Genomic DNA, 11,954 nt, shown 5'->3' with positions numbered 1-11,954 from the left:
AAAGCTCATCTGTGTTTGATAAGACATGCCTGGCACAACAGAATCAATGTAACGCTAACAAAAGTGTAAGCCCTTCCAATCATAGACTCCACCAAGGACTAGAACTTTCACTTCTGTTAAATTATGTACAGTGCAAGTCACAGCCTTGTAAACATTAATGTCATTTCAAAGTATTGAATTAATCACTCAATTTGCAGCAACAGAGTCCTACAGTGTTCAGACGTTGACCTGTAGGTATTTCAGCTCACACCAGGAACTAAGCACTTTTACGCTAAACCTTCTCTGGCTGGAACCAGATCAAAGCTCGCAAGTTGCATACTTCAGCATCCACTTACACTGTGTGTGTACGTTTATATGCTTGTCTCAAAGAGAGAGGACGTGTGTGTGTGTGTTAACCCTACCCCCCACCACGACCTGTGTCTCCTGACTCCCATATCATCTCCTCCTCCCCTCTGGATCGTAATCCCCAGATAAGCCCCTAATGCCTGCTGGAGAGAGTGGGGTAGATAGGGAGTGAGAGAGAGAGAGAGAGAGAGAGAGAGATACACTCACAAAGAGAGAGACATAGATAACGAAAGAGAGATGTAGTAAGAGAGGTAGGGAGAGAGGAAGAGAGATGCAGCGAGAGAAAGAGTGAGGGAGAGTGTCCTTAACAACCTTGCAATCCAATTACACTCCTTGCACGTTTCAGAACAATCCTTGAAGCCCCTGTGGTTGGATGGAAGATGAAATTGTAGGGATTCATTCTTGATTAAAATCGCCTTGAATCATAATGGGACATGTGTCCTATTGAATGCTGTAAAGCAACAAATGTTACATGAGTTAGAGTCACAGTCTATTTATATTATTGGCCATATTTGACTACTATGATGTCTATTTCATGCACCCTCAGCAAAATGTATGTGAAAAGGCAATGACCACACGAGGGCAGCATCTACACAGCGTTGCATCTAACTATGATGCCAAGAGTCTGCCTGTCTGTCTGTCTGTCTGTTTGTCTGTCTGCATGGGACTATTTTCTTGAAAACCAGCTATTACATGAAGTAGAAAATCTGCCGGTGTATTGTTCAGGACCCAAGGGGTGCCACGAGTGATGTTGTTTGGATAAATAAATAGGCCTACTAATAAGACCATGTTGCACCAGGGGATGGTGCCATGGGTCTCACAAACTGCTCACCCAATTAATATCCCCAGTATCCTCGCAATGACAATAGAAAAGGCTTCCCAACATGATGTTATATGGGGCACTGTATCAGTTTCTAAAATGGAGGTAAATGTTTTGCAGAACATTCTAACAGCAGTAATGTGAGTCAGGTGGCTGAGCGGTTAGGGAATCGGGCTAGTAATCTGAAGGTTGCCAGTTCGATTCCTGGCTGTGCAAAATGACGTTGTGTCCTTGGGCACCTGCCTATCTAGCTGGTCGTGCTTTGAGAAACAGACAAGCTCTTCACATGGTCTAAAGGCACTTTGTAACCTTCTGGTATAATTTTCTTTCATGAGCTACCCGTGTATGACAGAGTTCTGTGCATAGTGTAATGAAATGTTCTCAATAGGAGATAATAGGATATCCACCATTGCAAATCTTAATTTAAAAAAAGTCACATTGTTATCACATTCCAGGGTTTGGGGATAAGATAATTGTGCAACTGTTTTCTCTTATGTTAATGTTCCTTTAAAAGTTAGACCATCCTGGGTTATCAAAATGTGTTACTTGACTAAAACACTATCCAAACACATTCAAAAACACATATCTCTAATTTGGGAATAATATTTGACGTGTAATTAAATTTGTATTGTAATTCAGGGAGTCAGATGGCTGAGCGGTTAGGGAGTCGGGCTATTAATCAGAAGGTTGTTGGTTCGATTCCGTGCCAAGGACTGTGTCCTTGGGCAAGGCACTTCACCATACTTGCCTCGGGGGGAATGTCCCTGTACTTACTGTAAGTCGCTCTGAATAAGAGCGTCTGCTAAATGTAATGTGTAACCTGGTCATTGAATACCACATAATAGAGTAGAACAGAATAGATGATTTTTATGTCCCTGTGGGGAAATTGGTGATTGGCCTATTTATTGTAATGATTTCTAAAAGCTTGTTTTTATAGTGAGAGATAGAAATACCTTTTTAAATTTTGAGACTTGGGAGCGGGGTTAGAATATAATTTATTTGAAATGTCTCAATTTCCAATGTCTGGATAAGGTATTGAACTTGCAAGCTACAATAAATTATGTTCTCGGCATCTCATTTAATGTGTTGTCCATTACTTGATGAATGTATGAATGTGAATAGTGTTGACAATAAGGCTACTATGAACACACAACAGATACTGAAACCTCTGCAGAATATAACCTTTGGCCACACTAACTACATACGCACATCTCTGTTGTTGTGGCTTGCACGCCTTAGTTTTTTCCATCCGCTTGTCTGTGAAACTTGCTTAGTTACCTTTGAAAGAGGACATGGTGGAAATCAGCAAAAAGAAACCGTGGTCTGCCAGTGGTATTGCTCACGTGCAAATCACATCGAGACAAGACACATTGTACCCCTGCCTCTAGCTGGTCGTGCTTTGAGAAACAGACAAGCTCTTCACATGGTCTAAAGGGACTTTGTATCCTTCTGGTATAATTTTCTTTCATGAGCTACCCGTGTATGACAGAGTTCTGTGTGTATAGTGTAATGAAATGTTCTCAATAGGAGATAATAGGATATCCACCATTGCAAATCTTAATTTAAAAAAAGTCACAGTCATTTAAATGTATATTTTGTTTATAAAGCAAACACATTGTGAACTGTCTGCTGACATCAGACGTGTGCACACTACAGCAGACATAGACAAACACCGAAGGGTATGGAAAACAAGTCATAGTCAGAGGCTAGTGAATCACAGATGGAAAGCTTCACTTCTTGGCGCAACGGTCGTGGCAGGCGCAAGTTAAAGCAGCGACCAGGACCACAAACTCACTAAAGTCCACCTCAGAGTCTCCGTTGTAGTCCAGGGACTTCATCAGCTTATCCACCTCACCCTGGTTCTTAGCTCCCTGGAGAGATAGTTGAAAGAGTATTTATACCGTAGGGTTAGTTACCCTATGTTTGTTCTCACATTCCAGGGTTTGGGAATAAGATAATTGTGCAACTGTTTTCTCTTATGTTAATGTTCCTTTAAAAGTTAGACCATCCTGGGTTATCAAAACGTGTTACTTGACTAAAACACTATCCAAACACATTCAAAAACACATATCTCTAATTTGGGAATAATATTTGACGTGTAATTAAATTTGTATTGTAAGGGGAGAATGTCCCTGTACTTAATGTAAGTCGCTCTGGTTAAGAGCGTCTGCTAAATGACTAAATGTAAATGTAATGTAATTCAGCAAGAAAGTAGTTGAGGTTCTTTTGTATCTGAGAGAGTACAGATTTGGGTCTTACCTTCAAGAGTGATGGGAGCTCCTTCTCCATCATGGTCTTCACTTCCCCCTTGCTCAGGGTGGCCTTGCTGCCCTCAGCTCCAGCGTACATATCAAAGGTCCTCATCAGAATGGCCATGGCTGTCTCGAGCTGGGACATGGTGGAGGACGTTGAGAAAAACCCTCAAACTGAGATTGCTGGATAGAATAAGAGGAGTCAGGAAAGAAGGGAGAAGAATCCTATTTATATGCTATTGTTCCCGCCTTGGCTCAGCTTTAGACTGATAAAAAAAAGAAGCTATTAACTTCTGTGTGTGTGGGTCTGTGTTTGATTTAAGGGTGGCTAGCGGTTGTGTCAATAGACTCGTTAATGGGAAACGCCTATGGCAAATGTGGCACCACTGCCCAGTTTTGGACAATATTCTTTTTTATAATTTAGGCTCTACCTATAAATCCAAGAATCTCTGTCTGATTTTCTCAAGAGCCGAGCATTGTATGAAGTTAAAATGCGGTGTTGCATGTGAAGAGCTGTTTGCATGAGCGATTCGCTTAGAAATGGAGCCATGGATAGATTTTGAGAGAAATAAATGTAACCCCTTTGAGCTGCAATAAGCGATGGAGCTATGGATCTCGTGAGACGCCAATGGTCACTACACAAGCATTTACTGCCGACAGGCACTGCACTAAGGTGCACTGCCAACGCCTCATAAGAAAAGTATTCCCCAAGCTAGGGCAGTAGCATTTATAATAGTAGCATGACAGCAGTGGAAGTGAAATGTAATTGTTGTAAATTCATATTGTGAATGTATCAGAAATGTGTGTCTATATACTGAAGCACCATTGTGTTTTTAGAGTGATGTGGGTGCGTCTGATTAATCAATTCCCTCAAAACCAATGTGACTCATTGAGCCATTTGTGTTGAGTCAATGTGACTCAAAACAAAGTTTTTTATTTGGTTTGGCCATAACAGACTGTGTCTAAGTTGAAGCATGGGATGTGTTTGGGAACTTTTAAAAGAGTAGTACTAGGTATAACCAAGGAGTGCTCTACTGCTTGATGTATAACAGACTGTTATACTTGATAAATTGATTTAAATTAAAGTCCTTTTTTGACCTTGACATCTTGACTTGCATCTTGACCTTCACCTTGTCTTTGCTATTTCATTGTCACACTCTCATCAGACTCGTAAATGTTCTACAAGCCTTTTCAGAACATCACACTTTCAGTTACCACAAAGTATATGCCTGCCAGTATCCGGTACACACCACTAGAGCAGGGCTCTCTTAGGGGTGTGCGATACTGCAAATTTAGGTATCGATCCGATACCAAGGAAATACAGGGCCAGTATTGCCAATACCAATACCGATACTTTTTACTTAGAAAAACAGATTATCTACTTTCGTGTAGGGAAAAGCAATGCCTCATACTTTATGAAGTGAATGCATCATCAATATGCAAATTTGAATTTTCATGATCATTGAATGATTTTGTGATTTTTCCTTTAATTAGTTGATCATGAGTATGATCATAATAAAACGCAGGACAAAGAGTTTTGTCAAAAATACAGTTAGTATAGTGTGCTGCTGGGTCATGTTACTGCACGTGCACGCCGGCAACAACTCGCAGCATAGCAGGGGAGGTGGGGGAGGGGCAAAGTGAGCTTGAGCGAAGTGAGAAGAGCGGGGTTTGCACAACCCGTTGTGTACTGAATGTAGAGAAGAGAAATTGAAAATTAAGTATCGATCTCATCACGCGAGTATCAATCAAAATACTGATACCAACGTTGGTATCGATACTTTAGATCGATCCGCCCACTCCGATCACGCATTCGCCGTTAGACTCACACATTTCAACCATTTATCACGCTCTCACGCAACACCTTGTATTTCTCAAGCTGAGAAGTAGGCTACGGGATAACTTGATCCGCTATATACAATTAATGGACGAGGCATCAAGTGGAGAAATAGACAAAGACAAGAGAACTATTCTTAAGACAGCTCTATCCGTCTCTCTTTATTGTCCCCTATTGCCGTTACTCAGTTCTGCTACAGATACAGTCGTCAAAGATTTCAGATGTTTCCATTTCCTGTCATTGACCTATCATTGAGCACACACCACACTTTCCACAGTGGAGACACTGTTGCGGTGTAGAGCAGATCGACGTAGTGTAGGTTTCATTATCTTTCTTATGAGTGATGTAATGGCTGCATCCTCAGTTATTTAAAAAAGCTGCCTCACCCACATTTGAAAACAAACTTAGGCACACACGCACGCAGGTCTGGTCCTGGACACAATGGTCCTCATTTGTGAAACGACGGTAAGAAAGAAAACCGTACAGTCTTAACTCGTGTAAACTGCAAATTTGACTTGCGGTGCAGTTGGATGAGTCGGAGAATTGTTATTTGTCCATAATCTGACTGGCATCTAAGCATATGCAGCCATCCCTTAAAAAATATGTTTATGTTTATGAAGTTTTTGACAAACTATTACATTTCTTAAATACCTATGTCGTGTCATGTAGCACACCCCTAACATAAATAGGTAGCATGTTTTCACGTGTTTGCAATGAACGGGATCAAAAGCCTACTAAGTAGACGATGAAAGGCTGGAAAACCGGGTTAGATGTATTGCTGGGCCATGAGCGGCATGTATGCAGGATCCAGTAGGCTATGCATGATCCAGTATGCAGGATCCAGTATGCATGATCCAGTATGCATGATCCAGTATGCAGAATCCAGTATGCATGATCCAGTATGCAGGATCCAGTATGCAGGATCCAGTATGCATGATATGCAGGATCCAGGCAGGACCCACACGAACACAGAGGAACCAACAGGGGGCACAGAGGGAAAGGAAAACACACACAGGGAAACATACTGGGGAACGGCTGTGGCTGGACCAGACTAAAAGGCTATTCTGAAACCTGTGTATTTAGTCTTGTTGCACAGGACTGTCCTAGTGTTCCTCTGTTGTTGACAGTAGGGTCATGGCTACAGAGTAAGAGGCTTGTTTTACTGTCGTTTGGTCGTAGTCTGTATGCCACACACAGATGCACAGAGACACAGATATAGGCGGACCAGCAGACATAGATCACACGTGCGTACCACGAGCGCGTACCCAGTACATAAATTGCTCTAAATGTATGTGTGTAATGGTTTTTGCCCGCCCCACCCCCTCCCCCCACCACCGCCCCCCCCCCCCACACACTTAAATACACGCACACACATGCAAGGCACAAACTCAGAGAAGCTTATCTAGAGCATCACAAGTGTGTAATGGTGAACTATTGCTCAATTCCGGTTTAGGCACAGGTTCATATCCTCTCACACAAAAAACTTTTGTGAAAGAAACAAAGTTGTCTTCATCAGACGTTTGTATTTTTAGGCCAATAAAAAATAAGCAAATAATTACAGCAATAAAATGAAATGAATAATAGAAATACAGTATGCAGACAGTACAGTGGAGATTAAAAAAAGGTTGAAATGAGCTGAGACATCCTTTCATCCTTTTCCTTTGTTGTCTTCGACAGCAAAGTAATCGAAAGATTCGTACACCTGGACTTGACACTGAGAGGGAAAAAGAGAAAGAGAGTCAGTAATTAAGTTAAAGTGAAAACAATAATCCCCTGCTTAGTTTTGTATCCCTATCAAGAGCTTTACTATGTGGGCAGATTTTTTTCTATTACATATACATTTCATAATAATTGTGAACACACAGCTCTGCACTGAGTACTTTGAATATGCATACTGACCCACTGGGTAGATCCCCTGGAGGAATTGGTGCTCTGGCCATCAGACTCCTCTGACCCAGGGTGCGGGGCCTCGTATATCACCCTGGCTGTATTCTCTGAATCCAAGACTAGAAGTATACAAAACATGCATCATAAAACAACTATATCAACACCAAATTAGAGGACTGAGATTATGTTGCAGTGACAGGATGAAGTCTATTGGGTGTTTACTGTGTTGTTTTCACTAAAAGTAATGACTAAATTACATTAAGGCCTATGCTCCACAGGTCAACCGTTTCACCCAGCTCAGAACAAAGCGTTCAAGGTTCTAAACAGCAGCATTAAGAACTGAAAATGGTTCTTTATGGAATTTTGTATTTACTGTAGTGTACAATGTAGCACATTTGTTTATGAGGGCTGTTGAGAACAGCAGTGGCGAAAATCTGCTATCAACTTTGGGGGGGACAATTATATGACATTTTCTCAAGAGCAATTCCTGAGAGGGACATTTACATTTAGTCATTTAGCAGACGCTCTTATCCAGAGCGACTTACAGTAAGTACAGGGACATTCCCCCGAGGCAAGTAGGGTGAAGTGCCTTGCCCAAGGACACAACGTCATTTGGCACAGCCAGGAATCGAACTGGCAACCTTCATATTACTAGCCCGATTCCCTAACCGCTCAGCCACCTGACTCCCTGTACACACCAACATTACTTCTGTAACACATAGCACATTAAAAAAGCGCCATTGTGTCCATAATCTGCAAAGCGCTTTCATTGCGTATTATTAATATTATTGAAATTACATAGTTATGTTTACAGTGATTTATTGGGGGGAACAAATAATATTTTTCCCAGGAGGGGGGGGGGGGGGGGTCGTGTCCCCCCCGGGATTTCTGCCTATGGAGAACAGTGTAGATGGCAGACAGAGCCAACGCTGAAGTAAAACTAGAGTGCCAGAACATTCTAACATTACGTACTGTGTAACACTGAGAAGCATGTGATGGCTATTTTTGAGATGCAGGAAAAAAAATCTAGTTGTATTTCTCTGAGATGTGTCTGCATTTAAAACTGTAAAGTAAATTCAGTTTCTGACTTGAAAGACTTAACAGGTTAAATTAAGGCTAACAAATCATATTCATGTGATTATTTCTGAGTAACTATGTGCATATTAAATATTCATTATATCAGAAATGTCACAGTACATACCGTGTTTTCTAATCAAAAAGCTGAATAGAGCCAAGAAGAGGACAGCCAGGACAGCCAGAGAAATGATGGTAAACAGGAGATGTGATTGGTTGATTTCTTCTTCTTCTTTTCCTGTGTATTAAAATAAATGTGTTTGAATAATATAAAAGTTACTCTCAAAGTCTCTATATACTACAACATGTAATAGAGTATACACACAAGCCATGAACAGTAATGTTTTTATGTAGACTCACAAACCTAGAGGTGTGTGTGTGTTGTTATAGTCTGAGTCAGAATTACACTTACAGCTTGTAAAAATATCTAAAAGCCACTGTGTTGCAGGGCCCAGTAAAGTTATGATGGTGGGATCAAATGCCATTTAGATTGCAAGGGCTTCCATTGCATAAATATTCCGGTTGTTTGCAACACAAGAAGGTTAACTCATTCATGTCTACTGTATTACCTTGTCTCAGCGCAGGATTCTTTTCTATTACACAATTTGTAATTTATATAAAGTGGTCGGGCGTGAGGGGTCCCTGATAGGAAACTGGATAGTTATTTTTAATTTAAGACCGGGCTCATCACCACATTATCCTCCTCTTAGACAATACGCATTCAATCAATGCAGAATCGTGTTTAAGAATCGTGACCCAAGTCAACCCAAGTTGTAAAAACAAGAATATTTGGGTGCATGAAAATGCCTTTCCAATTGAGGATTCTTGACGTTGATGAACTTTGATCTCAACCTCCTCAATTTGAATGTCTTACATTTCTGCACAGTTAGCTTAGTCACATTTGTTCACACGCAGCCCCGCTTTCTGAACTGTTGGACAACCTATAGCTTGGACCCCTTAGCCTTACCTGGTATTACACAGGATGCATTTGTTGTTATAGTCTGATTCAGAATTACACATACAGCTTGTAAAAATATCTAAAAGCCACTGTGTTGCAGGGCCCAGTAAAGTTATGATGGTGGGATCATATTCCATTTAGATTGCAAGGGCTTCCATTGCATAAATATTCTGGTTGTTTGCAACACAAGAAGGTTAACTCATTCATGTCTACTGTATTACCTTGGCTCAGCGCAGGATTTTTTTCTATTACACAATTTGTAATTTATGTAAAGTGGTAGGGCGTGAGGGGTCCCTGATAGGAAACTTGTAATTATTAATTAATTAATCATTATGAATAATAATTAATTATTATTATTCATTTAAGACATGGCTCATCACCACATATTCCTCCTCTTAGACAATATGCATTCAATCAATGCTGTCAACTTCCCAAGTTTTAAAAACCAGAATATTTGGCTGCATGAAAATGTCTTTCCAATTGAGAATCTTGATGTCGAGGAACTTTGATCTCAACCTCCTCAATTTGAATGTCTTACATCTCTGCACAGTTAGCTCAGTCACATTTGTTCACACGCAGCTTGGACCCCTTAGCCTTACCTGGTATCACACAGGATGCATTTGTGGTTCCTTGCTCACCCCCATAGGCTTGTGTGTATAGACCTAAAATGTGCATTTGTTTTAATGCTTACCGTTTGTCATGTTAACTTGTTTGATGGTTGTAACTGTTATGTTGGTTCCATTCCCTCCTGATTGAAGAAGCTTTGGTATATCTATGTTTACTTGACAGATGTATAAACCAGAGTCATTTACAGTGATGTTTGAGAGGGTCAGATTTGAGCATTTACAAGCTGCATGGTGCTGAGCTTGTTCTTGACATTGCATTGATTCATTTATAGAGGAAGATGTAGAATCAATAGTAGTTTTGTTCTTTTTCCAGACAACTGTTGTTCTCTCTGAGTCCAGATTCCAGCAGCAGTGGATGTGAACAGTGTTTCCTTCAATGACTGTCACTTCATGAGGAGACTGGGTCACCACCAAGCCATGGATATCTGCTGAAGGTAAAGAGAACAACAGAACCTTGTAGTAACAAATCATCCATTGACGTTAGAATATGAGTTACTGTACTTACGCAACACAGCATTCATGATCTGAGTTTGGTGTGTGTGGGACGGGGGTGCATATCAATTTCAAGAATGTATTTGAATGTAAACTTGTTGCGCTACACTCCTTACACTTTAATTTAATTTACTGTAACGTCTTATTTGCTTCCTTATTTTGTGATTAGTAGATACACTACACAAATAACAGTTATTCCACTATAAATATGTGAATTATGTGAACTATATAAATAAAACTCTCATAATGACTTAGAATGTTCACACATTTAAATATAATGTTTAGCCTATCAGAATTGGAGGAAACATATGCTATTGCCAAGAAATGTTCCCTAAATTATGCAGATGTTATAGGGTAGGGTGCTTTGACCCTCTGCAACAATTCATGTTAGTATCTATTTCATATTGTCTCAGTAGGATTTGGAATCACCATATCACAATCACAATCATAACAAAATCACCAAAGTTATGATGAGGTTAAATGCAAGTTTAACTTACCCCAAGAGGATAGAGAACAGAGAGAGGAGAAGAACAGGCAGCCTACTGCATGCTTCATGTTTCTAGACTGATTTAAGGATGAGTCATGTCACTTAGCCTTTAGGGGGCTATGGTTCCCCCCCCCCCCCCCTCTCTCTCTCTCTCTCTCTCTCTCTCTCTCTCTCTCTCTCTCTCTCTCTCTCGCTCTCTCTTATCTCCCCCTAGACGTGAGAATGACATCTGGGGGGTATTCCAGAAAGCAGGTTATGTGACATACCCGGGTAAGTTAACTCCCCAGCTGACACCCAGCGTTGTAGCAACATTGCCAGTAAGTTGCTGCAACATTGTGAATCAGCTGGTGGGTTAACTTACCCGGTTATGTTGCATAACCTGCTTTCTGGAATACCCCCCTGACGTGCATTTTGTGGAACTTGTTTTGTTGCTTGCATAGATCAAATCAAATTTATTTGTATAGCCCTTTTTACACGCAAGCATGTCACAGAGGGCTTCACATATGCCCATAGAACTTCCCCTCAACCAACCTAAACCCTCAAGAAAGGTGTTAACCACAAAGCAGCCCTGTCTTTCTCTCCATCACTCCTCTATTATTTTTATACATTACTGTATTCCCTATCACCACTTAATTTCATTAATTTTCGAAATTAAATTCACCAACGTCTTTTTAAGTAGCTTATGAATAGTTGCTAAATCTGTGAAAGCACTTAGAAATGACAGACATGTTCACTACAGGTAGCCTGTCTGGATAGGCAATACACTGAAAACATCAACAAAGAATAGGAAGAAAGTCAGGCAGATAAAAAAGTATCCTTTATTGTGTTTTTTTGTCATTAACAAATCATTATTCTATAATTAAATTGACAACTACAAAACAGTTGTGCAATTATGTTTGTTGATGACATGACAGATGCCTTGGATAGACAGGAAGTCACAGGAAGTCACAGTCTTTCTTCTGAATATAGGAACTATAGAAGCAGAGGGGAGAGCCATCTAAACAAGTCAAATAATTGTCTGTTAGGCTTGGGTTCACATTTTCAGAATACAATATTTGAAATACTTGCTGGAAAAGAACCCTCAAAATATTAAGGGTTGTTTATGTAACCTGGATTAAAATTGTTCGATTTTGAATAAATACCAATAATATATATATATATATATCAATTTCATAA

At 40.3% G+C, this 11,954-nt stretch overlaps 1 protein-coding gene and 1 long non-coding RNA gene across 3 annotated transcripts; both read right to left on the bottom strand.

Annotated features, from left to right (window-relative positions):
• Positions 1–2,746: 2,746 nt before the first annotated feature.
• On the bottom strand, positions 2,747–3,613 carry LOC134009745 (protein S100-P-like). The gene is made up of 2 exons (XM_062449384.1): positions 3,425–3,613; positions 2,747–3,036 (listed from the first exon to the last, which is right to left on the bottom strand). The coding sequence occupies exons 1-2, from the start codon at positions 3,560–3,562 to the stop codon at positions 2,896–2,898; spliced, it is 279 nt and encodes a 92-aa protein (XP_062305368.1). The 5' UTR covers positions 3,563–3,613; the 3' UTR covers positions 2,747–2,895.
• Positions 3,614–6,624: 3,011 nt separating this feature from the next.
• On the bottom strand, positions 6,625–10,906 carry LOC134009880 (uncharacterized). 2 transcript variants are annotated; one of them, XR_009928279.1, is made up of 5 exons: positions 10,789–10,906; positions 9,865–10,224; positions 8,343–8,453; positions 7,154–7,260; positions 6,625–6,968 (listed from the first exon to the last, which is right to left on the bottom strand). It is a non-coding gene; the product is annotated as an uncharacterized LOC134009880 (long non-coding RNA). The 2 variants fall into 2 exon arrangements; XR_009928278.1 differs by having other exon boundaries at positions 9,865–10,227; positions 10,789–10,882.
• Positions 10,907–11,954: the final 1,048 nt, after the last annotated feature.

The sequence above is a fragment of the Osmerus eperlanus genome, chromosome 23 (genome assembly GCF_963692335.1).
Source record: "Osmerus eperlanus chromosome 23, fOsmEpe2.1, whole genome shotgun sequence".
Classification (NCBI taxonomy): domain Eukaryota; kingdom Metazoa; phylum Chordata; class Actinopteri; order Osmeriformes; family Osmeridae; genus Osmerus; species Osmerus eperlanus.
This window is presented reverse-complemented; position numbering and strand designations above follow the sequence as displayed.